This window comes from Urtica dioica, chromosome 1 (assembly GCF_054948205.1).
Source record: "Urtica dioica subsp. dioica isolate 48M chromosome 1, U.dioica_male_clone48M_v1_H2, whole genome shotgun sequence".
NCBI lineage: Eukaryota > Viridiplantae > Streptophyta > Magnoliopsida > Rosales > Urticaceae > Urtica > Urtica dioica.
Window position 1 is genome coordinate 22,643,324 of NC_142756.1, and position 27,142 is coordinate 22,670,465.

The 27,142-nt window shown below is 40.3% G+C and overlaps 1 protein-coding gene across 1 annotated transcript; it reads right to left on the bottom strand.

Moving 5' to 3' along the window:
* Nucleotides 1-19,575: 19,575 nt before the first annotated feature.
* VTI13 (vesicle transport V-snare 13) lies at nucleotides 19,576-21,085 on the bottom strand. Its single transcript, XM_089615464.1, has 6 exons — nucleotides 20,949-21,085; nucleotides 20,721-20,835; nucleotides 20,480-20,538; nucleotides 20,199-20,387; nucleotides 19,854-20,024; nucleotides 19,576-19,782 (listed from the first exon to the last, which is right to left on the bottom strand). The coding sequence occupies exons 2-6, from the start codon at nucleotides 20,812-20,814 to the stop codon at nucleotides 19,633-19,635; spliced, it is 663 nt and encodes a 220-aa protein (XP_089471590.1). The 5' UTR covers nucleotides 20,815-20,835; nucleotides 20,949-21,085; the 3' UTR covers nucleotides 19,576-19,632.
* Nucleotides 21,086-27,142: the final 6,057 nt, after the last annotated feature.

The following is a 27,142-nucleotide window of genomic DNA, read 5'->3' on the forward strand; positions in this document are numbered from 1 at the left end:
TGTCATGAGTAACTTTGTGAAGTTCTCATATATATGGAATTCATGTACAAGATTGCTGAAATGCAATGTATGTCACCTCATGCTTTGTTCTTTGGAGTGTGAATAAATGAACTGGCCAGTGTTCAAATTGAGTCCTGACTCTTTTGGATGAAACAATGTGACTTGTTAGCTCATCGTCAATACATTGTTTCTAACTTATTCACAAGTGACAAAGGAGTTGAGGAAATAACAGCTGGAAGGGTAAAATGGTAATTTAGTAAATCCCGACTAGCTGATGACATTCATGAAGGGTAAACATAGATAATATTCAGTGGATCCGCTCATCATAATTAGGTTTAATTCTTGAGTAGAAAATAAATTCATTTGAACCGAGAGATTTTCAGTGTCAGCTCTTTAGTGGAGTCAGTTGGCATTAAGCTAAACTTGGAAAAGGTTTGTGAACTTTTGAGTCCAAGTGTTTAGCTCAAGCTTTGTTCATTTGGGTCCATGAGGTCACTGTCACGAATCACATCGATAGGAATAGTTAAACTGGAAGCTAAGTCAAAACAAGAACGAAAATTGTCAAAAGGGTATTTTTGTCTTTTGAGACATAGGATGAAATTAATGTCCATAAATTTTTTTTCGACATGTTCATTTGATGACTTAATGTCACTCGGCCATAACTTGATTATTGGGCCTTGTGGATTAATTTCATTTCATAAGAATTTTATTGAAAATTCTAAATGGGCATTTTCTTATGTTGTCATGAACAAGTGAAGAAAATTCTAGAAGCCTTTCTAGAAGATTTGGGCGCCTACTACCCAAGAGGAAAGATAGTTTATTTTGTGCATAAATGTATTTAGATACTTGCCAAAAGAAAAAGAGGAAACAAATTTCCTATGCATGGCATAAGGGAATTTCGGCCATAAGGGTCAAGAGAGAAGCAAATAAAAGAGGAAACAAATCTATGGACTTGCTTGGCAAGTCTTGGCCGTGTGCCTGTTGGAATTGATCTAGGGTTTAAGAAAAAGATTAAATGCTTCGGGAAGCGGCGGAATTTTAAAAAATTTCTTTTCAAGTAAAAACAGTTTTTACTAACCTTGACAAAGAAGCAAGTACATGTAATTAAAAACCAATATGAGCTAAGAGTTTACTAACCTTTCTTGAAGCTTGAACTTTGAAGAAGCTTTTGGAAAGTTCGCAACGCTCGTCTCCCCTCGCAGCACGTCTCTCTTTCTTTCCTCGGCACCTCGAGCAACCACGAAAGTTTCTATCACTAAATCACTCGAAAAGAAGGAATCAGTGAGTGGGCACTTTTAAACACTACGACTTAAGAACAAGTCTTGAAGTCGCAGAGCTAAACACTAGGTCGAGTGAGGACCTAGGTGCCAAGACAAGAAAAAATCGAAAATAAACTAGAGAGAGAGAGAGGATTTTCGGCCAACAATGTCTAGAGAGAGAGTCTCCCAATCTCTAACTTATGTTGAATGAATGAAATGAAGGGAATGAGGGTCCTATTTATAGGAGAGGGGTTGGCCTTGGAAAGAAGTAGTTTCCTCTTATTTTCCAAGCCTTTATGAGCAATCTTTTATTACCCATACCTATCAAAATAGGCGCCCATCTCATACAATCCACAAGGGATTAGTTTCCTCTTTTGTTTCCCTTCTTGGTTGCCTTGGCCGATTCTCCTTGTTTCCTCATAGAGGAAATTTGTTTCCTCTTTTTCTTTTGGCAAGTATCTTGATACATTTATGCACAAAATATTCTCTTTCTCTTGGGTATTTTTGGCGCCCATCTCTCATCTAGAAGGAGCTTCTAGAAGCTTCTTCATTTGTTCATGACAACATGAGAAAAGCCCATTAAGAATTTTCAATAAAATTCTTATGAAATGAAATTAATCCACAAGGCCCAATAAACAAGTTATGGCCGAGTGACATTAAGTCATCAAATGAACTTGTCAAAAAATTTATTGACATTCATTTCATCCTTTGTCTCAAAAGACAAAAATACCCTTTTAACTATTTTCGTTCTTGTTTTGACTTAGCTTCCAGTTTAACTATTCCTATCGATGTGATTCGTGACAGTGACCTCATGGACCCAAATGAACAAAGCTTGAGCTAAACACTTGGACTCAAAAGTTCACAAACCTTTTCCAAGTTTAGCTTAATGCCAACTGACTCCACTAAAGAGCTGACACTGAAAATCTCTCGGTTCAAATGAATTTATTTTCTACTCAAGAATTCACCTAATTGTAATGAGCGGATCCACTGAAAATTATCTATGTTTACCCTTCATGAATGTCATCAGCTAGTCGGGATTTACTAAATTACCATTTTACCCTTCTAGCTGTTATTTCCTCAACTCCTTTGTCGCTTGTGAATAAGTTAGAAACAATGTATTGACGAGGAGCTAACAAGTCACATTGTTTCATCCAAAAGAGTCAGGACTCAATTTGGACACTGGCCAGTTCATTTATTCACACTCCAAGGAACAAAGCATGAGGTGACATACATTGCATTTCAGCAATCTTGTACATGAATTCCATATCTATGAGAACTTCACAAAGTTACTCATGACAGACTCACAACTTAGTACTTCACCAATAGGCCTTGTTCGGAATCACATAGTGAGTCCGAACTTTGACTTTTTCAAATGAGAATACTAAGGTGTGAAATGGCATGTCTCATTTCATTATTAAGGTAAGCATGATGCAATTCATACATAGTGACTTCGAGACATAAGAGGTTAAATGGTTTGTTCTTATATTGTCTCTAGAAGTGCACTGGTCAATTCAGTATCTTCGGAAGATACCTAGAAGAACTATAGAGTCCCCAACTCTCAATGCCTCATAACCAGACATCATAGATTCTTCTAACAATCATACTGAGGTCAATAGTCCTTTGACCCTAAGATTGCGAATATATCGTTTTAAGCAAACTACGAAGAGTTTGTTCATGCAAATCTACATTTGTCTCTTCGTAAGTTGTTAAGTTTGTTTATGGACTAAAAGACTAAGGTTTTATCATAAAGCTTCAAACAAAGAAAGAATGAATGAACGTTTCAACTTTATTAATGAATAGATAGGCAATTACAAGCAAGAGTCTTCGTAAGACTATATTACATCAAATGTACACAAATAGACACTACTACTCTTGTTGTGGGCACCATTGACAACAGTGCCTCATAGAAGAAAAGGGGAAATTGGCTCATTAATATGTGATATTCTATAGAAGAGGAAACTATCTTATTGAAGGTAAGACCTCTCCTATAAATAGGAACCCCATTCCACACTTTTCATTCATTCCACATAAGTTAGAGATTGAGAGCTTCTCTGTCTAGAACTTGTCGTTGCCGCCCCTCTTCTCTCTCTCTCTAGTTTATTTTCGATTTTTCTTGTTTTGGCACCTAGGTCCTCACTCGACCTAGTGTTTAGCTCTGCGACTTCAAGACTCGTTCTTAAGTCGTAGTGTTTAAAAGTGCCCACTCACTAATTCCTTTATTTCGAGTGATTTAGTGATAGAAACTTTCGTGGTTGCTCGAGGTGCCGAGGAAAGGAAGAGAGACGTGCTGGGAGGGGAGACGAGCGTTGCAAACTTTTCAAAAGCTTCTTCAAAGTTCAAGCTTCAAGAAAGGTTAGTAAACTTTTAGCTCATATTGGTTTTTAATTACATGTACTTGCTTCTTTGTCTAGGTTAGTAAAAACTGTTTTTACTTGAAAAGAAATTTTATAAAATTCCGCCGCTTCCCGAAGCGTTTAATCTTTTTCTTAAACCCTAGATCAATTCCAACAAATGGTATCAGAGCTATGGTCAAAGAGATACATGTACAATATTTTAAAATTATGAGCTTGAAAATCGTTTTCGAAAGTTTACTAATTTTGTGACAAGTTAGAATTGTAATCTTAGATTTTTTTTTAATTTATTGCTCTTGCCTTTAAATTAAAAAGCATGTTGATTTTCTATGAGTTTGGGATGTTTTTAAAACACATTAGAATCAGTTCTAAAAGTTTTTAATTTTTTATATTGAAAAACGTGTTTTAAAGGTTTGAGAAATTTCGGTAAATTTTGTGACTAGTTACCTTGTCTTTCTAGTTTCTTTTATTTACCGCATTCGTTTTATGCTTGTTATTATTTATTTTATGCCTTGTTATAACCTTGCTAATAAAACACAAATAAAAGCTTTAACAACCTTCATAAAACGTTCCGTTACACTCGATTCTTTTTCGCACCTAAAGGGACCAAGCCTTAATTATTTCTTTTTCTTCAAGCTGGAGTAAACCCGCATTAAAAGCGGCATAACTCTCTGCTCAGAAATCGAAATTTAATGGATTTTGAATCAAATTAAAGCTCTGTCTGTCCTCTGTCCAATGCAACCGGTTTCGGCTCAAAAGGACATCGGAGCCGCCAGATATGGTGATTTTACTCTGAGGTGCGCGGCTGTCTGAAACTCCAGTTTTTTTTGAAATCCGGATTTTCAAACCCCACTACCATGAGTTATAGAACTCTAATGAGAAAATTTTCTTGAGCAAAAATGTTTTTCATATGATTATAAACATGATGTGTAAGATTAAAATTTTTTGATTTTTGAAAGTTTAATTGAAATTGAGTTTTTACAAAACTAGTTTGAATTTTGAAAAACCGTTTTCACTTTCAAACTTGAAAATATTTTGTCATCCAAATCAAATAAGTTTTCAAAATGTTTTCAAAACTATATCTATATCACATATGTTCAAAATCTATATGCTCTTGAAAATTTGAGTGGGAGGTCTCCTTGTAGACAAGCCGAAAAATAAAAAGATGTGTAATCTCAAACTTTCAAGTGTTCGAGTGAGTTGAAGTTCACACTTCCCTCATGCACTTTCCCGAAATAGAAAATAGGAAAAGATCGAGTATGTACCTTGTGCCTTTATGCACTAATACTACTCTGAACATGTCGATCTAGGATTCTCTTCTAGTTGTCCACTCTGTCGCTCTCTAACTAGGAAATTTGTTTCCGAACTTATAAGAGTCGATGAACCAACTCCAAAAACTAAGTGGGAGGGTTATACTTGTTGATTGTAACCCACGATCCCCAACACTAATGAAAGAAGCAATTAACGTGGGACTAAGAACCGCTCTTGCGACCCTCACTTAAATTGGAGTACTCCAAGGCGTTATTGCTTCGATCATTGCTCAATGGGCTACGTCCGAGAGTGAGACAATGATGGCAAGGCCTCCCCTTGGGGGATTGTTTTTCAAAGTTGATCTTTTGGACTAAGTGGTTGGTTGCACACTTAGGCTCAATCCCTAGTAATCCTCCCTTGAGGCTCTGCGAAAGGATGTGAGTGATCAAACCAATTTAAAAGGTGGCTAGTCAAAATAGATGTATTGACATCTTGGCTTAGCATTAATGATGTGTCATTTACTTATAAAAGGAGATTTTTTGCAGCCTTCTCTTGAGGGAGTAAATTATCGTTTGGTTTATAACACCTTTGGATTTTATAAAAGTCTTAATAAAACTTAAATCCTAAACCAAAGACTAATCATAAACTTGTTTCAACTTATATAGGCAATATGTCTCTCAACCTTCTCTCGTTCACCCTTTCCTCGATCAAACTCGAAAACGAAAACTACGTAGATTCGAAACATAACCTCGACATAATCCTTACCAAGCACAAATGGGTACTCACCACCCCGTGTCCTCCTCTGACGAATAATGATTCAACTCAAGAGGACAAAGACGCCTTGGCGGCCTGGCTCTGCTCCGATGAGATTGTGAGGTGCTATATCTTAGCATCAATGAACAATGTGTTGCAACAACAACATCGTGACATCGAGACTGCCGCCGACATGCTCAACAATCTCCATGAGATGTTTGAAGGGCAAAGGCGTCAAGCAAGGCAAAAAGCAGTCCGACAATTTATGAACTATCGCATGAAGGCTAGGACTCCTGTTGGAGACTTTATGATATTGATCATTAGTCATCTGAGTAAAATGGAAATCCTAGGATCTGAGATTGATGGGAAGAATGTCATAGATATGATCTTAGAAACTCTCCCCGCATCTCTTGATACCTCCAAGATGAACTACTCCATAAACAAGCTAGAGTACACTGTTACCAAGCTTATGATGGAACTTCACACTGCTGTAGGTCTCACTAAGAGAAAGAGGAATCAAGGAGAGGCACATGCTACTGAGCACAAAGCCTCCGCCTCTAGAACTGAGAAGGGACCTTACAAGGCCGATAAAAAGAACTGTCCCGCCTATCTCAAAGCAAAGGAACATAGTATTGTACTAGTTACCGAAGCATGCTTAGTAGCTGATGATGTATCAACGTGGATTCTTGACTCCGCTGCTACTAACCATATTTGTTGTTCCTTGAATGGTTTCAAGAAAACCAAAAGCTTAGAGGAAGGCGAGTTCTGTTTCAAATGGGGTGATGGGAGCCTGGTGTCTGCGAAGGCTGTGGGATCCGTGACGCTGTCTTTTGAAGACCGCACTTTAAACTTGAATAATGTTTATTTTGTTCCTACCTTTGGGAAGAACTTAATATCCGTTGCTCGTCTTCGTGAGCAAGATTATTGTTTAAAGTTCATTAAGAATGGAATTCGTATTTCGTTTCCTGATAATTCTTTTGTCACTGATGCATGTATGAAGAATGCTCTTTTCTACATCTATCCCACTAAACCTTCTCTTTTAGACACCGAAATAGATAATGATCTAATTAGGGAGCCAAAGAGGATCAAACTTTCTGAATCCTCCGATCTAACAAAATCAACATACCTCTGGCACTTGAGACTTGGTCATATCAGTCTAGATAGGATTAAGAGACTTGTGAGGGATGGTCCACTCCAAGACTCTGCAATAGGTTCACTACCTACTTGTGAATCTTGCATAGAAGGAAAAATGACTAAGCGACCTTTCTCCGATAAGGGTCGAAGAGCCACTGAGCTACTGGAACTAGTACATTCTGATGTATGTGGTCTGCTCAGCCAACAGGCACGTGGAGGATACGAATACTTCGTTACCTTCACCGATGATTACTCACGATATGGGTTTGTCTATTTGCTCAAACACAAATCCGAGACCTTTAACGTATTTAAGGTCTTTAGGGCTTTAGTGGAAAAGCAAACTGGCAAAGTGTTCAAAACCCTTCGATCTGATCGAGGTGGTGAGTATATGTCTGGAGAGTTCGATGACTTTCATAAAGAAGAAGGTATCGCTTCTCAGCTTACCGCACCTGGCACGCCTCAACAAAACGGAGTGTCAGAGAGAAGAAACCAAACTCTTATGGAGATGGTTAGATCAATGATGAGTTACTCATCACTCCCTCTTTCCTCTTGGGGATATGCCCTTGAAACAGCCGCCTATATTCTGAACCAAGTTCCGTCCAAAATGGTTCCTGGTACTCCTTATGAACGATGGACTGGCCGTAAAGTGAATCTTGGCCGCATCAGAATTTGGGGTTGCCCTGCACACGTGCTAAGGCAAAAGACTAGCAAGTTGGCTAGTAGGTCAGAATTGTGCTTGTTTGTGGGATATCCAAAGGAAACCAAGAGTTTCATCTTCTATAGTCCCGAGGACGATAAGACTTTCGTTAGCTCGAATGCTCGTTTCCTTGAGGAGAACTTTATGAAGGATGCAAAACCTAGAAGCAAAATTGTGCTTGAAGAAAAGTTGGGTGAGGAAGCTTCTACCTCATCTGTAAGAACTGTTCTTACCCCAACTGAAACACAACCTAACTCATCAGAATCTCGTCAAGTAGTACTTCGACGTAGTGGGAGGGCTGTTCAACAGCCTGACAGGTACATGTCTTATGGAGACTCTCTTGTAGCCGTCTCCGACATGGATGACCCTGTTTCCTATAGCCAAGCGATGGCTTGTTCTGAATCAAACCTTTGGCTTGACGCCATGAAAGTTGAAATGCACTCGATGTATGTCAACAATGTCTGAAAACTTGTAGACCTTCCTGAAGGGATTAAACCCGTAGGGTGTAAGTGGATATACAAGAAGAAAAGGGGTCCTGATGGGAACGTCGAGACGTTCAAAGCACGACTTGTGGCGAAGGGTTATACCCAACAAGAAGGGATTGACTATGAAGAAACCTTCTCGCCAGTCGCGATGCTTAAATCCATCCGCATACTCCTATCCATAGCTGCAGCTCTCGACTATGAGATCTGGCAAATGGATGTCAAGACAGCCTTTCTGAATGGCAATCTTGACGAGCGCATTTACATGGCTCAACCAGACGGTTTCGTGGATAAAGGTCAAGAGACCAAGGTTTGTGAGTTGCTTAAATCCATTTATGGACTAAAGCAAGAATCTAGGTCATGGAATATTAGATTCGATGAAACTGTAAAGAGCTTTGGCTTTGAACAGTCAATAGATGAGCCTTGTGTTTACAAGTTAATACACGAAGGCAAAGTTGTGTTTCTGGTACTATATGTCGATGATATATTACTCATAGGTAATGACGTGGGTAAGTTATCTGAGGTTAAGGTCTGGCTGGCAAAGCAATTCGATATGAAGGATCTAGGAGAAGCCGCGTACATTCTGGGGATCCAAATCTTTCGAGATAGGAAAAACCGGACCCTGTCGCTCTCTCAAGCATCTTATATTTATAAGGTAATGGATCGCTTCTCGATGCAAGACTCCAAGAAGGGCCAAACACCCTTTAGGCATGGAGTTTCACTCTCTAAGGACCAGTCTCCCAAGACTGCACAAGAGATTGAAGACATGAGGAAAATTCCTTACGCCTGTGCCGTAGGAAGCCTTATGTATGCTATGCTTTGCAGTAGACCTGACATCTGTTTCACCGTTGGCGTAGTTAGCCGTTTCCAATCCAACCCTGGACCCGAGCACTGGATTGCTATTAAGCATGTTCTTAAGTATCTTCGAAGAACTAGGAACTTGATGCTTACATACTCAGGTACTGACCTGACTATGACGGGATATACCGACTCCGATTTTCAAGCGGATAAGGATTCCAGGAAATCCACTTCGGGATCTGTGTTCATCCTTAATGGTGGAGCTGTTGTGTGGAGGAGTATTAAGCAATCTTGCATTGCTGACTCCACAATGGAAGCAAAATATGTGGCTGCTTGTGAAGCATCCAAAGAGGCTGTATGGCTTAGAAAATTCCTTAAGTATTTGGAAGTTGTTCCAAACGTCGACGAGCCCATGACCCTTTATTGTGATAATAGTAGGGCTGTCGCTAACTCAAAGGAACCTCAAAGCCATAAGCGCTCTAAACATATTGAGAGGAAATACCATTTGATTCGAGAGATCGCGCAACGCGGAGACGTGGAGGTGAAGTAGATCTCTGGCAGATCCATTCACCAAGGCCCTAGCGAACATGGTCTTCGACCAACATCGAGAGGGATTAGGCATGAACGACTACACACATCTTCTTTGAGTCAAGTGGGAGTTTGTTGTCAATGGTGCCCACAAGAAGAGTTGTAGTGTGTATTTATGTACATTTGATGTCATATAGTCTTACGAAGACTCTTGCTTGTAATTGCTTATTTAATAATAAAGTTGAAACGTTCATTTATTCTTTCTTTGTTTGAAGCTTTATGATAAAACCTTAGTCTTTTAGTCCATAAACAAACTTAACAACTTACGAAGAGACAAATGTAGATTTGCATGAACAAACTCTTCGTAGTTTGCTTAAAACGATATATTCGCAATCTATGGGTCCAAGGACTATTGACCTCAGTATGATTGTTAGAAGAATCTATGATGTCTGGTTATGAGGCATTGAGAGTTGGAGACTCTATAGTTCTTCTAGGTATCTTTCGAAGGTACTGAATTGACCAGTGCACTTCTAGAGACAAGATAAGAACAAACCATTTAACCTCTTATGTCTCGAAGTCACTATGTATGAATTGCATCATGCTTACCTTAATCCTGAAATGAGACATGCCATTTCACAGCTTAGTATTCTCATTTGAGAAAGTCAGAGTTCGGACTGACTATGTGATTCCGAACAGGGCCTATTGGTGAAGTACTAAGTTGTGAGAATGTCATGAGTAACTTTGTGAAGTTCTCATAGATATGGAATTCATGTACAAGATTGCTGAAATGCAATGTATGTCACCTCATGCTTTGTTCCTTGGAGTGTGAATAAATGAACTGGCCAGTGTCCAAATTGAGTCCTGACTCTTTTGGATGAAACAATGTGACTTGTTAGCTCCTCGTCAATACATTGTTTCTAACTTATTCACAAGCGACAAAGGAGTTGAGGAAATAACAGCTAGAAGGGTAAAATGGTAATTTAGTAAATCCCGACTAGCTGATGACATTCATGAAGGGTAAACATAGATAATATTCAGTGGATCCGCTCATCATAATTAGGTTGAATTCTTGAGTAGAAAATAAATTCATTTGAACCGAGAGATTTTCAGTGTCAGCTCTTTAGTGGAGTCAGTTGGCATTAAGCTAAACTTGGAAAAGGTTTGTGAACTTTTGAGTCCAAGTGTTTAGCTCAAGCTTTGTTCATTTGGGTCCATGAGGTCACTGTCACGAATCACATCAATAGGAATAGTTAAACTAGAAGCTAAGTCAAAACAAGAACGAAAATTGTCAAAAGGGTATTTTTGTCTTTTGAGACATAGGATGAAATGAATGTCAATAAATTTTTTTTTGACAAGTTCATTTGATGACTTAATGTCACTCGGCCATAACTTGATTATTGGGCCTTGTGAATTAATTTAATTTCATAAGAATTTTATTGAAAATTCTAAATGGGCATTTTCTTATGTTGTCATGAACAAGTGAAGAAAATTCTAGAAGCCTTTCTAGAAGATTTGGGCGCCTACTACCCAAGAGGAAAGAGAGTTTGTTTTGTGCATAAATGTATTTAGATACTTGCCAAAAGAAAAAGAGGAAACAAATTTCCTATGCATGGCATAAGGGAATTTCGGCCATAAGGGTCAAGAGAGAAGCAAATAAAAGAGGAAACAAATCCAAGGACTTGCTTGGCAAGTCTTGGCCGTGTGCCTCATAGAAGAAAAGGGGAAATTGGCTCATTAATATGTGATATTCTATGGAAGAGGAAACTACCTTATTGAAGGTAAGACCTCTCCTATAAATAGGAGCCCCATTCCACACTTTTCATTCATTCCACATAAGTTAGAGATTGAGAGATTCTCTCTCTAGAACTTGTGGTTGCCGCCCCTCTTTTCTCTCTCTCTAGTTTATTTTCGATTTTTCTTGTTTTGGCACCTAGGTCCTCACTCGACCTAGTGTTTAGCTCTGCGACTTCAAGACTCGTTCTTAAGTCGTAGTGTTTAAAAGTGCCCACTCACTAATTCCTTTATTTCGAGTGATTTAGTGATAGAAACTTCCGTGGTTGCTCGAGGTGCCGAGGAAAGGAAGAGAGACGTGCTGCGAGGGGAGACGAGCGTTGCAAACTTTCCAAAAGCTTCTTCAAAGTTCAAGCTTCAAGAAAGGTTAGTAAACTCTTAGCTCATATTGGTTTTTAATTACATGTACTTGCTTCTTTGTCTAGGTTAGTAAAAACTGTTTTTACTTGAAAAGAAATTTTTTGAAATTCCGCCGCTTCCCGAAGCGTTTAATCTTTTTCTTAAACCCTAGATCAATTCCAACATAGGAATGGGACCATGTGAACGACTTCAATGCCTCTGGGAGTTCCGAAGGTGACCGGTAGATCGATGATGCCTTCGGTCATGACTCTCTCCCCAGTGAACCCGAATAAAGGTGTTTGGGTCGGAGTTGGGCGTAGCCCCCCGAGCTTCATGCGCTCTAAGGTGGACTTGAATATTATGTCGGCAGCACTGCCGTTGTCGATGAGAACCCTTTTCACCAAGTTATTAGCCACTTGGGCTTTGAGCATAATCGCGTCATTGTGCGGATGCACAACTCGCTTGGCCTCTTCGTTGGTGAAGCACATCGTCTCGTGAGGTACGGACGGAGGTTCCTCGTAGGTGAGGTTGACGTGCATAGCAGCGTCTCCTTGGGACGCGGCCCTCAGGAATTTCTTCCACTGTCGGGCTGAGTCTCCATCTTGTGGATCGCCCAGTATGGTGGTCACAACGTGGAGTTGTGGATTGGCATTGGCAGCAGCCGTGGTTCGGTCGGCAGAAGCGGCTGTTCCTCCTCCCTTGCCAGACTGTGGTCTGTTCGAGGTGGGGCCCGCAGCGCTAATCATGCGTAACACGAACTCTTTCAGCTCACCCCATTGGATCAATGCCTCGATCTGCCTTTTAAGATTGTGGCACTCGGAGGTCAGGTGACCGTATTCCTGATGGAACTCGCAATATCTAGACCGGTCGCGAGTCGCGGGGTCTTTGCTCATTGGAGCCGGGGGAGTGAACTTGTCACGCGCCAAAGCCAGGATTTGATCCGGCGTCGTGTTCAACGGTATGAACGACGAGTAGCCCTTAAAGTCTTCCACAAGTCGCGGCTTCTGGGGCATCGGAGGTCGGCGATTAAAAGTCTGACCTCCTCTGTTTCGTCTTTTATGGGAGTGGCCTTGCTCGTTGCTAGGCTCGTCTCGACGGTGAGGGCTTTGAATATTGCCCTTGCGGCCATCGAGGTAATCTTCGACTTCCATGAAGGTCTTGGCTCGAGTCATTAACTCGGCCATAGTAGAAGGGACACGGCCAACGATGGACTTAAGGAAGTCACTTGTGCGCAAGCCTTCTGTGATGGCAGTGATTGCGTCTTTGTCGTCAAAGCGGTCGACCTTGTTCGATTCTTCGGTGAATCGGGCGAGGTATCGTCTAAGAGACTCGCCATTCTCTTGCCTGATTGACCACAAGTACATCTTGGTCTTCTTTTGGACCATAGATGTAGCGAAGCGTGCTAGGAACATGTCCTTCAGGTCTTTGAACGATCGGATGCTTCCCGGCCTTAAGTTCTTGAACCACTCGAAGCCGGGTCCGGCGAGGGTAAGACTAAAAGCTTGGCACATGGCGCCGGGAGCGACACCCTGCATCGTCATCCAGGTTTCATAGTGCTGGATATGGTAAGCGGGATCCGCTTTCCCATCATAGGGAGAGAGGTTCGGGAGTTTGAAATTTCCCGTGCATGCCTCGGCCAATATCTGAGCCGTGAAAGGCGAGGACTTCTCCTCAACGACCCCATAGGCACTTCCGCCTATTTCATGTTCTCGGAGATCTCGTACTTCATTTCGAAGATTGTGGATCATTGTGATCACATCGTGACTGGTAGTCGGAGTAACTCCCTATTCGGGAGGAGTCACCTGTCGTCTTTCATTTGACCCTTGACCCGTGCGGCGGTTCCCGTTAGTTGGGGCTGCTACGGGGATGTTTGGCCGAGAGCTCAGTCGCTCTCTTAGGTCATCGCCACGCTCAATGCGTTGGGCGGTGAGGCGGTCCCTAAGATCAGGGCTGGTACGGAGGCGCAGGCTTCGTCTGCGACGGCGCGCTCTCCGCGTGCCCTGACTTTCCGCAACATTCTCCCTGTGACCTAGTCGGTCGAGGGCCGAACGTCGGGAATTTCCCTCTTGAGAAGCAGTCAGCGTGTCTCCTACCCGGGGTAGGGGATTTGAAGGACCAGCTTCGAACACGGCGGGGAGTCCCCCGTCCTTCGTGAGAGAAGTCTCGATACCCTCCGAATCGACAGTACCCTCGTAGTCAGGGTCGCGGTCGCGGCTTTCCTCGTTGAGGTTTTCAGGATCCCCGTTGGGGGTCATTGTGTCATGCGCGGGTTGCTTCGCAGCCAGTCGGCTGCGGTACCTCGCGTTCTTCGCCTTTAGTTGGCGGATATTCTCCTCCAACTCCATGATGCGGTTGTCCCTGCTATCAGGAGATGGAGATGGTGAGCGGGTCGAGCTCTCTTCGTGGAGCGACTCTTCGTCACCATGCGCGTTAGAGCGCAAGAAATATTTTTTGGTCCCAATGACGTTTTCGGGGTTGTTTGCGCCCTCAGAACGTACGGGTGGTTGGCTACTCATCGTTTCTCAAGTTCGAGAAAGTTGAGTTTGTAGAAGAAAAGAAGAAGATGAACAGAAGGGATTTCGGGCTGAACAGGTCGGGAAGTCCCCTCCTTCTAGCGCCAAAATGTTGTCGCACGAAAATGAACAACTATTTAAAACCTCGGGCGGTTCGATCCAAGGCCGGACCAAGTGATCGCACCCGGGCCAAGAGTGTGAACTCGATAGTCTCGAGCTAGGGTTTTCTCCGATCAACCCGCCTTTCGGGAGAGGTAGGGGGTGAGGAGGAGGAGTGACCGTGCCTTGGTTATCGGCTGCCTACGTACCCGTGCGTGGGATCAGGTCAGAACGTAGTTCAAGCGTATGTGACGCAGTGTGAGGCGCGGAGCCTTGGTGGAGAGGCGTGCTCAACGAAGGAGACGAGGCGCGGAGGAGTCCTCGGCAACGTCTCAGAACTTCGGAGATCGCGTATGCGAGAGAGAATGTGTGTTTTCTCTCTTTTGGAGACGTGGAAGACTCTAAGTCAAGAGTTCCTTGTTGTGGCGGAGATTCCGGACGCGTAGACGATTCCTAGTTGGAAATGCCGGACGCGTAGGCGATTTCTTGTCGGAAATGGTGGACGCATCTAGGGTGCTAGACGCGTAGGCAATTTTTAGTCGAAAACCGTTAGAGCGCTCGTGGGCTCAAGATTAATCGTTCGATCAAGAGAGGCGGCACTCGGGAGTCCCCGGAAAGCGCTTCAGAATCTCTGAGAACGAGAAATCAAGGAGAATCCGCTTCAGGCCAAGGATGGCATCTAGAGAAGCAGAGAGAAGTCTCAAGTTCCTTGAGAATGAATGGGATTGCTTTCCCCTCAATGAGAGGGGGTATTTATAGGTGTTTGAGGGCCTTAGAAGGCTTCTTTTTCGTCCATGTGGGACTAGGAACGCGCGCGCCGTCAACTGGAGGCGCACGGCGCGCGCGGCGCAAAACGCGCGGCACGCGGCACAGGAGGCGCGGCGCGTGGGTCGTCTGGCGCGGCGCGCGGGTCACTGGACGCGGCGCAGGATGCGCGGCGCATGGAGCGCGCGGCACGGGCGCGTCTTGGCGCGGCGCGCTGCCTTCCTGGCGCGGCGCGCGGCTTGCTGCATGGTTGGCCGATGTGGCGTGCTGTGCGCGCGGCGAATGGCTCGTCTTGCCGGACTCTTGTGGGCCTTTAGGGGTCTTCGAATACCATTCTTGCCACGTGAAATATGAAGGTTTCCACTTGACGAGAGTGACTCGACTCGAGGAGCGAAGCTCGACTCGAAGAGACTGACTCAAGGCTCGACTCGAGGAGCGAAGCTCGACTCGAGGAGACTGACTCAAGGCTCAACTCGAAGAGCGAAGCTCGACTCGAGGAGACTGAATGAAGTCTCAACTCGAGGAGCGAGGCTCAACTCGGGGAGCCGACTCAAGTCTCGACTCGAGGGGCTAGGCTCGACTCAAGGAGTCAAGAGTTTGGGCGAGGGCTTGAAGACTTGCCGCTCTTCAGGACCTCCGGCCTGACCATCCGCCCTTTGAGCGACGTGCCTTCTTGGTGTCTCGGGTTTTCCGAAAACGACCGACAACACTGGATGCTAGAACCAAGAATATATTGGAGCAAAAGCCTGTTCAAGTCCATGCGTGCCTGATCAAACTCTGTCAAATCTTGATGGTGAAGAAATGATGAATCCCTCAGAGTACAGAATGTAATTGGAGCCTTACAGTAATTAGGCATCACAAGACCTGACACTGCCTACAACGTTAACAAGCTAAGCTAGTTCTTATAGAGACTAACTGATACACACTGGCTAGCATGTAAACAAGTGCTCAGATATCTGAAAGGAACAACAACACACAGAATCAGCCTCAAACCAGCATCAAATATACAGCTCACAGGGTTCACTGATGCAGACTGGGCGAGTTGCCCTGATGACAGAAGATCCACAACAGCCTTTTGTGTGTATCTAGGTGGATGCCTGATTTCTTGGAGCTCAAGGAAGTAGAATGTGGTTGCACGGTCAAGTACATAAACTGAATATAGGGCTCTTGCGAACACTGTAGCAGAAATCACCTGGATCAAATCTCTGTTGAGTGAACTCAAGGTCCAAACGACAACTACACCAGTAATTTGGTGTGAAAATTTGAGTGCAGCTGCAATAGCTACAAATCTAGTATACCATGCGCGAACAAAGCATATTGAGATAAATACTCACTTTGTTCGAGATATGGTACTACAAAAAGATATTGAAGTTAGGTGTGTTCCTATCTACGATTAGATAGCAGATGACTTGACGATAGGTCTATCTATAGCAGCATTCCTCAAGCTCAAAGACAAGCTGCAGGTGAAAGCCTAACCGTTCCACTTGAGGGGGATGTTAAGGCTGACTATGCCACGTCAGAATCAAAAGCTCAGGTGGCAACCACGTCAGCACCAGCTGTGTGCAAGTTAGAGCTCAGCGTGTGTGATAGTCAGTTAGTCAGTTAGCCCGAGTCAAGTCAGATTACAGTTAGAGTTAGAAATGTAACTCAGGTTACTTATCAAACACGTGATGTATATAAACCATGTAACTGAAGTTAGTCATTAATGAGAAAAACAGATACACAAATCTCTATCCTTCTCTCACATTCTGTTAGATTGAGATTCCCTCATTCAGTTTCCGCAAATCTCGACTCCACAGTCAGCAAACTATACATTAAAATGTATGGGAACCAAAATAGCTCAAAAAGAGAAGAACGCATTGAAGTACTAATCTTTCTCTCATTTAACTTCCATAATTTTATTTATTTATTAGTGAAATTGAACTCAAATAACTTGAGACTTGTCGTACAGGCAATTGAGTTCATTTTGGACCATCACGATATGATCATGCCGTATCTTAGTCGGCTATACACGATCGGGACAAAGACATACACGACAAGGACTCTCCTCGTTCTCCAAGATAACAGGACGCTCAAGTTCGTGGCGATCGAGCTGAGTTTGCCAAGTCCTCAAGGACGCTCCCGCGGTTACGTAAGCAAGCAAGGTTTTCACTGCCCCCGAAGACTCTATTCCTGGGAAAACCGACATCAACGGCTCACTTTGGCAAATGGGCAAGGCTTATGCCACCGTCAATGGCTCTGGCTATCACCACATCATCAGCCATTGGTATAATTTATTTATTTTTATTTTGCGTGCATGCGTGCGTGTGTGTGTGGATATAGTCCCTAAATTATTTGGCGAGTAGTAGGAATGGACCGCAATATAATTAAATTATAGCATTTTATTATAGAATTATTAAACTTTTTGATGAAATCACCTAAACGTCTTTAATATTATCTTATACTTAAATCAGTTGTATATAATTCTAAAAGCCAATTTTAAAACAGAATACTTACTCTAAAAATTCAAATTTAGGTTTTAGATTATAATTTGTGAAATATAAAATGAATAATTATTTATCTTAATGTGAAAGAGAATATGTAATGTAATGCACCTTTGAGCCGATATCGACAAGATGGCCATCATAGTGTTTAAGTGTTTTCTCGAATCAAACAAGTGCTTGAACCTGGAATTGAAGAATACCAACTTTGGGTCTTGTGTTTGCAATATTCAGTAATATTGTAAATTCAAGAAAATTTTCAAGTGGACGATTCGAAGGCTAGAAGAATCGTCGATCATTTTTATCGCTAAGACCAGGTATGTCGATCAATTTTACTGATAAATTTTGCTTCAGAGTTGTGTAAGTTTGGGTCTGATGCTATAATATCACTGTTTTTTTTTTTTTTGGTGATATTATATTTTAGATGGAGAAAGGTGGATAGAGAGAAGGAGAGAATATAAGACAAGTAAAGTTAGTTATATTCCATTTTACTCCATAGGACTAGTTGGTCTTTTTTTTTTTAATCAAAATAAATTTTCTTGATGCTATTATCTTTCAATTCAATAGAATGTCTTTGATTTGAACTTGCATCTTGAATATCATGACATTTTTAATTTTTAACTCTCTTCAACAAAACACAAGATACCTTTGTTCACTATCAGTTTTTTTACATCTTTAGTAGAAACATGAATTGAACTTTATTCTATTAGTATTGAGGGCAAAGTATAGATTTTGTTGGAAGGGGTTGCTAAGATTTTTTCTTAGGTGCGAGAATGTGCATTGTGTGTCTTTAGGAGTTGTTTTTGCATATTTTGTGTGAGTTTGTGTATGTTTTTTTTTCACTGTTTAGTAGATTATGAAGTTCAGACTAAGTGTTTTCGAGTTTAGAGAGTACTTGTGGGATATTATTTGTTGCGGAACGAGATTTTTCTCTAGAGGAAGCCAAAGACAAATGAGTAGCAAAGTCCGTTTACTTTGTTAGAGGAATCCAGAAAAGTATTATCTGAATGTACGATAATTCGAAGTCGCTATAATGGTTTCCATTTTTCGTTCATTATCCAGTAAGTAGTTTTATTCTTGTTTAACACTTTGGAATTATTCAATTCAATGGTTATGCATTTCTTATTTAATGAATCAAAGTTGGTATTCTTCAATTCCAGGTTCAAGCACTTGTTTGATTCGAGAAAACACTTAAACACTATGATGGCCATCTTGTCGATATCGGCTCAAAGGTGCATTACATTACATATTCTCTTTCACATTAAGATAAATAATTATTCATTTTATATTTCACAAACCTGTCTGATTAGTTTTTTGTTTGAAGTTTGAACATCTATGTATATTTGGGTTATAATTATGATCTTTATCAGCACTGTGTATGTTTGCTGAACGTAGAGAGGAGAGGAGACCTGTCTGGCTATTCAAACTTACCGCTGACAAAGCCGTCAGAGTTGCACTAGATCACAACCACCTCGTCTGATAGCTTATGCAGAAGGTCGACTGTCCGTTAGACACCCAAGATAGTGCCAACAAGAATCTGTCAGACTCTGTTATTTCATTCGACCGTAGCAATCTACTTACCTTGGATTCTACATACATTATTACCTTTTTCTTTAACCGTCAATCTCATATGGACAGTCTCAGATATCATTATTTTTTTTTCCATGAGTTAAGTAGGTCATTTTAGTCTTAACCAATGTTACAAAATAAATATTTTGAATTTTATTTATTTACTTATAAAAAGAAGGGATTTCTCTTAGTAGTTAGTTTTTTTACGACCTATTGTTTTAGGAGCTTAATAACACTTAATATTGTTAAAAAAAAAAAAAAGTTATTATTGTAAAATACCTAATGTTTTAGGAGCTTATTAACAGTTAATATTGTAAAAAAAAAAAAACAAAGTTATTATTGTAAAATCATTTAGCGCGCCGCTAAAACTAGTATTAACATATTTCCTTGTGATCAGAACTTAACACCATCGTAAATTGCCAGTATTTGTCATCAGAAATGCTCTTTATTTCTTCTCCTTGTGGAAACTGCGCGAAAAAAGGAAAGAAAATAAGCAATTTTCCAGTGATTTTTTTTACTTATAAATTATTCCCATAAAAACAAATATTCATGAAAAATCAAACGAAATCTCAGAAATTCCAAACGACCAGTATTTTCATGAATATTTCAAGATGATCACGGATCATCAAGTATGTATATGCAATAATAATGTTGCCCGTTATTAATCACACTTTAGCACTTAAATTCGAAACTCATGATCCAGCGACACCAATAGGTAAAAAGCAGAAAAAAGAAGAAGAAAAAAAAGAATAATGGTACACAACAAACAATAACAAGCACGACCTTGAGAGAACAGACAACAACGAGACTATAGACCGATAAATCATGTGAGTTTGAAGTATAAGATCATAGCGATAGCGAGGACGAGAACCGCGATGATCGAGATAATAATCCACTTGTTCTTGTCCATCCTTCTAGACATGGCAGTCAACACCTTCTTGCTCCTTCCTAGATTGTCGTCCACTCCGTGAAGCTGAAACAAATCACTGACCTATTTCAGCTCTCAGACCAAACACAGGACTACATGCTCAGTTATATAATTACTGTGTTATGGGCGTGTAGAAGAGACTGTCGCTGCGAATGAAGATCGTGGAGAATAGAAACTCCGAGGTCTTCAGTTTCGAGCATGGTTTTTCTTCCTTCCTTGATTCTATCGCTAGTCTTGTTTAGTCTATCGGTCGAGTGCATAAGTCTCGCTCTCTGATCAGCTGTTGCCTGTTGTATGGTATCACACATGAATTCGGAATTATACCAATAAAAGGAAAACTCCAAAATCAGTCATAACGTGATGTTTCCCAAGAGCAAACAGTGATAGAGATGAGCAAGTAAATATATATATCCAAACTCAATGGTCTAAACCCTAAATATTTGAAATCACTAAAACTATACCGTCAAAGTATCAGCCATGCCCGACTCCAAAAGCTCATCCCGATTGCTCGCGTTTAAGCTTCCCGACACAATTCTTTTGACCTCGCTTTTCAAGTTGTTGAGATCCGATTTGTATTCCCTCAGCTTGATAAGAAGAATGGATTTGACATTGGGTGGTAAACTCCGAGCCTCCGAATCCATTTTACGAATCTTAAAACCAATCCAGAGCGAAAAATTATCAGCACCAATTGTGAAGAAATAAAAAGAGGCTTAACAGTCAAATCAAGAGCTTGATTATGTACCAAGGCTTCAGCTTCATCTATGCCGGTCTTGACTTCCGAGATTTTTTGCTTCTTTCTTTCTGCAGAGAAAGACATGTCCACGGAATTTTCGGTATCAATCAAATCACGCCCAATTCAAAGCAATTTTTATGAAGAGAACAAACAACAAGACAACCAATCCACTTCTCAGAATTATCCAATTTTCGGAAAGTATTCACAATTGAATATGGTCTTAAGAAAAAGGCGAAAATAGAATAGTCACCTCCATCGAGAGAAATGATCGCCGTGCATTTCTTCGAGAGATTGGCCGAGGTCTCGCAGTACTGTCGCTCGTAACCCTCGAAAACTTCGCTCATCTTTCCCTAATTTGTTTGTTTCATGTTCATCGGGAAAGAGAATAAACCAATTTCATCGCCAATCTAATGAAACCCTAATCCGATTACCGATCAACCAATTTAGAACTTCAAATCGGGCTTCGATATGAAACGTACCTCGTAAGATCGGAAAAGTATGCCTCGAGAGTCTTTGGCGATCGCTGGAATGTATCGGTTGAGTTGTGTTCTTCCAATTCGGATGTTAGAACTTGACGCGACGTTGGGAGTAAAAAATAGAAACACAAAAATTATTTATTTAATTTTCATTTTATCTTTCTCGTGGTGCGCGATAAATAAAAGAATAAAATATAAATAAAAAGAACGATAGAGTCACGCGTTGAAATATGAATACCAGTGACAGCTGTCGGTACCGGCGTGACAGTTGCGCTAATTTTCTGTGCACCTTTATCTGTGCCTTTAACGGTTTAAATCAATGATCGAAATACCGTTACCGTTACCGTTCCGAGCTTTCGAATTTACTGGTAACCCCCCGTACCGTAAAGAAATACCGGGGGAAGCGAGAAAAAAAAAAGGAAACCGGTACCGGTGAACTTACCGTTACCGTAGAGGAATATCGTCAAATACCGTATTTACCGAGGGGAATTCAGAAAAGAAATATACAAAAAAACATACAAAGTACGTAGGATAAAATTCATAAAATTAAAAATAGTGTAGAATGTTTCAACACAATACCAAATTACAAACACAACAAAAAGTAAGTTTAATAACCAAAATGATAAAGTTCAACACAATCCACCAAATACTATTGTTCAACAAATTCAACATAGGAGGGATACAAATGACTACTCAAAGCGACCGTATGCAGCGGTCATACAGTAATCATACCAAGTCATATAATGAGAACATGCATGAAAGTACATGTCCAACTGATAGTCGTACTCATACTGAGATGAAGCAACAGACATGGAGTGGAGGGGATAACCTGGAACTGGTTGCACCATTTCGGGAGCGTAAGTTGATGCATAGGAGTACTGGTTGTTGTAACTGGAAGATCCGTCATCATAAGATGACTCTGTGCCTTGAGGACCAATTGATACCGATCCGAAGTTGTAGGACAAGTCATCAACGTCATTGCTAGGCGTAAATGACATGGCATCATTCATACCTCCGCCCTGACCTGCATGAACAAACTTTATGATAAAACATTAGTCTTTATGATAAAACATTAGTCTTTAGTCTGTTTGTTTGAAGCTTGTCTGTTTGAAGCTTTATGATAAAACATTAGTCTTTAGTCCATAAACAAACTTAACAACTTACGAAGAGACAAATATAGATTTGCATGAACAAACTCTTCGTAGTTTGCTTAAAACGATATATTTGCAATCTAAGGGTCAAAGGACTATTGGCCTCAGTATGATTGTTAGAAGAATCTATGATGTCTGGTTATGAGGCATTGAGAGTTGGAGACTCTATAGTTCTTCTAGGTATTTTCTGAAGGTACTGAATTGACCAGTGCACTTCTAGAGACAAAATAAGAACAAACCATTTAACCTCTTATGTCTCGAAGTCACTACGCATGAATTGCATCGTGCTTACCTTAATCCTGAAATGAGACATGCCATTTCACAGCTTACGTATTCTCATTTGAGAAAGTCAGAGTTCGGACTCACTATGTGATTCCGAACGGGGCCTATTGGTGAAGTACTAAGTTGTGAGAATGTCATGAGTAACTTTGTGAAGTTCTCATAGATATGGAATTCATGTACAAGATTGCTGAAATACAATGTATATCACCTCATGCTTTGTTCCTTGGAGTGTGAATAAATGAACTGACCAGTGTCCAAATTGAGTCTTGACTCTTTTGGATGAAACAATGTGACTTGTTAGCTCCTCGTCAATACATTGTTTCTATCTTATTCTCAAGCGACAAAGGAGTTGAGGAAATAACAGCTAGAAGGGTAAAATGGTTATTTTGTAAATCCCGACTAGCTGATGATATTCATGAAGGGTAAACATAGATAATATTCAGTGGATCCGCTCATCATAATTTGGTTGAATTCTTGAATAGAAAATAAATTCATTTGAACCGAGAGATATTCAGTGTCAACTCTTTAGTGGAGTCAGTTGACATTAAACTAAACTTGAAAAAGGTTTGTGAACTTTTGAGTCCAACTGTTTAGCTCAAGCTTTGCTCATTTGGGTCCATGAGGTCACTGTCACGAATCACATCGAGTAGGAATAGTTAAACTAGAAGCTAAGTAAAAAACAAAAAACGAGACAAGTTTTACGAAAATTGTCAAAAAATTGTCAAAAGGGTATTTTTGTCTTTTTAGACATAGGATGAAATGAATGTCAATAAATTTTTTGACATGTTCATTTGATGACATACATCACTCTGCCAATATTAGTTTTATTGGGCCTTGTGGATTAATTTCATTTCATAAGAATTTTATTGAAAATTCTTAATGAGTCTTTTTCATGTTGTCATGAACAAATGAAGGAGCTTCTAGAAGCTCCTTCTAGAGTGAATATGGGCGCCAACTACCCAAGGGAAAGAGAGAATATTTTGTGCGTAAATGTATCAAGATACTTGCCAAAAGAAAAAGAGGAAACAAATTTTCTATGCATGACATAAGGGAAATTCGGCCATAAGGGTCAAGGGAGAAGCAATATAAGAAGAAACAAATCCAAGGACTTGCTTGGCAAGTCTTGGCCTTGTGACTCTATGAAGGAAAAGGAAAATTGGCTCATGAATATGTGATATTCTATAGAAGAGGAAACTACCTTATTGAAGGTGAGACCTCTCCTATAAATAGGAGCCTCATTTCCTCACATTTCATTCATCCAAGTTTTAGAGATTTGAGAGCTTCTCTCTCTAGACTTGGCCGACTCCTCTCTCTCTCTCTCTCTCTATTCAATTTCGTTTTTTGTTTTGGCACCTATGTCCTCATTTGGCCTAGTGTTTTAGCTCTTCGACTTCAAGACTTGTTCTTAAGTTGTAGTGTTTAAAAGTGCCCACACACTAATTCCTCTTTCTCTCAAGTGATTTAGTGATAGAAACTTTCGTGGTTGCTCGAGTTGCCGAGGAAGGAAGAGAGACGTGATGTGAGGGGAGACGAACGTTGCAGTCTTTTCCACAAGCTTCTTAACGTTCAAGCTTCTAAAAAGGTTAGTAATCTTTAATGCTCATATTAGTTTTTATTTACATGTGCTTGCTCTTTGTCTAGGTTAGTAAAATCGTTTTACTAGTTAAAAGAAACATACTAAAATTCCGCCGCTTACCGAAGCGTTAAACTTTTTCTTAAACCCTAGATCAATTCCAACAAATGGTATCAGAGCTATGGTCAAAGATATGCATGTACATGTATTTAAAATTATGATCTTGAAAATCGTTTTCGAAAGTTTACTAATGTTGTGACAAGTTAGAATTGTTTTCTTAGATTTTTTTTTTAATTTATTGCTATTGCCTTTAAATTAAAAATCATGTTGATTTTCTATGAGTTTGGGATGTTATTAAAACACATTAGAATCAGTTCTAAAATTTTTTAATTTTTTATATTGAAAAAACGTGTTTTTAAGTTTGAGAAAATTTCGAGTAAATTTTGTGACTAGTTATATTGTCTTGCTAGTTTCTTTTATTTACTTGAATCGTTTTATGCTTGTTGTTATTACTTTTATATCCTATTATTACCATGTTAATAAAACACAAATAAAAGCCTTAACAACTTTCTAAAACGTTCCGTTACACTCGATTCTTTTTCGCACCTAAAAAGACCAACTTTAATTATTTCTTTTTCTTCGAGCTGGAGTAAAATCTGCAATAAAAGTGGCATAACTCTCTGCTCAGAAATTGAAATATAATGATTCTTGAATATAATTAAAGGTCTGTCTGTCCTCTTTCCAATGCCACAGGTTTTGGGTCAAAAGAACATCGGAGCCACCAGTTATGGCGATTTTACTCCGAGGTGCGCGGCTGTTCCGAAAGTCCAGTTTTTCAGAAATCCGAATTTTCAGCCCCACTACCATGAGTTATAGAACTCTAATGAGAAAATTTTCTTGAGCAAAAATGTTTTTCATAAGATTATAAATATGATGTGAAAGATTAAAATATTTTGATTTTTGAAAGTTTAATTGAAATTGAATTTTTACAAAACTAGTTTGAATTTTGAAAAACCGTTTTCGCTTTCAAACTTGAAAATATTTTGTCATCCAAATCAAATAAGTTTTCAAAAAAATTTCAAAACTATATCTATATCACATATGTTCAAAATCTATATACTCTTTAAAATTTAAGTGGGAGGTCTCGTTGTAGACAAGCCGAAAAATAAAAAGATGTGTAATCTCAAACTTTCAAGTGTTCGAGTGAGTTGAAGTTCACATTTCCCTTATGCACTTTTCCGAAATAGAAAATAGGAAAAGATCCGAGTATGTCCCTTGTGCCTTTATGCACTAACACTGCTCTGAACATGAAGATCTATGATTCTTTTCTAGTTGTCCGCTCTATCGCTCTATAACTAGGAAAACCGTTTCCGAACTTATAAGAGTCGATGTACCAACTCCAAAAACTAAGTGGGAGGGTTATACTTGTTGTTTGTAACCCACGATCCCCAACACTAATGAAAGAAGCAATTAATGTGAGACTAAGAGCCACTCTTGCGACCCTCTCTTAAATGGGAGTAATCTAAGGCGTTTTTGCTTCGATCATTGCTCAATGAGCTACGTCCGAGAGTGAGACAATGATGACAAGGCCTCCCATTGGGGGATTATTTTTCAAAGTTGACCTTTTGGACTAAGTGGTTGGTTGCACACTTAGGCTCAATCCCTAGTAATCCTCCCTTGAGGCTCTGCGAAAGGATGTGAGTGATCAAACCAATTTTCAATGTGGCTAGTCAAAATTGGTGTATTGACATCTTGGCTAAGCATTAATGATGTGTCATTTACTTATAAATGGAGATTTTTTGCGGCCTTCTCTTGAGTAAATTATCGTTTGGTTTATAACACCTTTGGATTTTATCAAGTCTTAAACAAACTTAAATCCTAAACAAAAGACTAAATCATAAACTTGTTTCAACTTAATTAAGAAACATGTCTCTCAACCATCTCTCAATCATTCTTTCCTCGAATAAACTCGAAGGCGACAATTACGTCGACTGGAAACGTAACCTCGACATAGTCCTTACTGTCGACAAGCACAAATGGGTACTCACCACCCCATGTCCTCCTCTGACGAATGACGATTCGACTCAAGAGGACAATGATGCCTTAGCGGCCTAGCTTTGATCTGATGAGATTGCGAGGTGCTATATTTTAGCATCAATGAACAATGTGTTGCAACAACAACATCGTGACTTCGAGACTGCCATCGATATGCTCTACAATCTCCATGAGATGTTTGGAGGGCAAGGACGTCAAACAAGGCAACAAGCATCGCATGAAGGCTAGGACTCCTGTCAGGGACCATACGATACTGATCGTTAGTGTAAGGACGAGCTTTTGCGTCACTTGTATTTGGAGATTTAGAATTAATTAATGAGTTTCCGTTGTTACAACTAAATTCTCGAGTGAATTATACTTCAATGGATTTATCGAATTAATTTTAAATATGTTAAGGTTATGAGAAATCTCGGAATAAATAAAGGAATTATCGAGTTTATCTCGATTAATAAATTATTTCTGAGGAAATATCCCAGAAATTAATTTAAGAAATAAATTCTCAAGAACGAGAATTAATTCCGAGAAACCTTAAATATATTTTAATTAATCGAGAACGAACGAGAAAATTCTCAGTTCAAATCATATAATTATAATCCGTTCGGTTATGGATTTAATTAAATAATTATATTAAAGGACGTGGTTGTAACAATTTTTAAAGGACCCATTTGAAAAAAGAACAAGGAAAAGAGGTTTGTTTGTAATTAAAAGGATAAGGTTGAGCTTGCCACGTCATCTATGACTAGAATCTTCTTTAAAGTGATATATATCACTTGGGCGGCCAAACACACCAGCCCACGCGAAAAAAAAAAGAAGAAAAGAGAAGGAAGAAAAGAAGAAAGAAAAGAGAAAGAAAGAAAAGAAAGGAAGGAAGAAGAAGAGGAGAACGCCGAGAGGGAGAGAAAGAGAAATCGAGGGAGAGAGAAAGGCCGAGAGACCGAGAGAGAGGAAGAGAGCGAGAGGGTGAGCTCGTGAAGGGGACGCTCGGCTGACAGCCACCAGGACCGAGACCCAAAGCCACGGGACGCGCGCGCGGGCTGAGAAGGAGCGAGTGCCGCCGCAAGCTGCCGAGGACGCCGGGAAAAGAGGGAGACGACGCCGAGGAGACCTGATTTTGTGAATCAAGGTAAGGATTCGG

Coding starts and splice junctions, on each gene's coding strand:
- VTI13 (XM_089615464.1), bottom strand. CDS start 20,814: ATGAGCGAAGTTTTCGAGGGTTACGAGCGACAGTACTGCGAGACCTCG. Junction 20,539..20,720: donor GATCATTTCTCTCGATGGAG/GTGACTATTCTA, acceptor CTTTCTCTGCAG/AAAGAAAGAAGCAAAAAATC. Junction 19,783..19,853: donor TTCTACACGCCCATAACACA/GTAATTATATAA, acceptor GATTTGTTTCAG/CTTCACGGAGTGGACGACAA.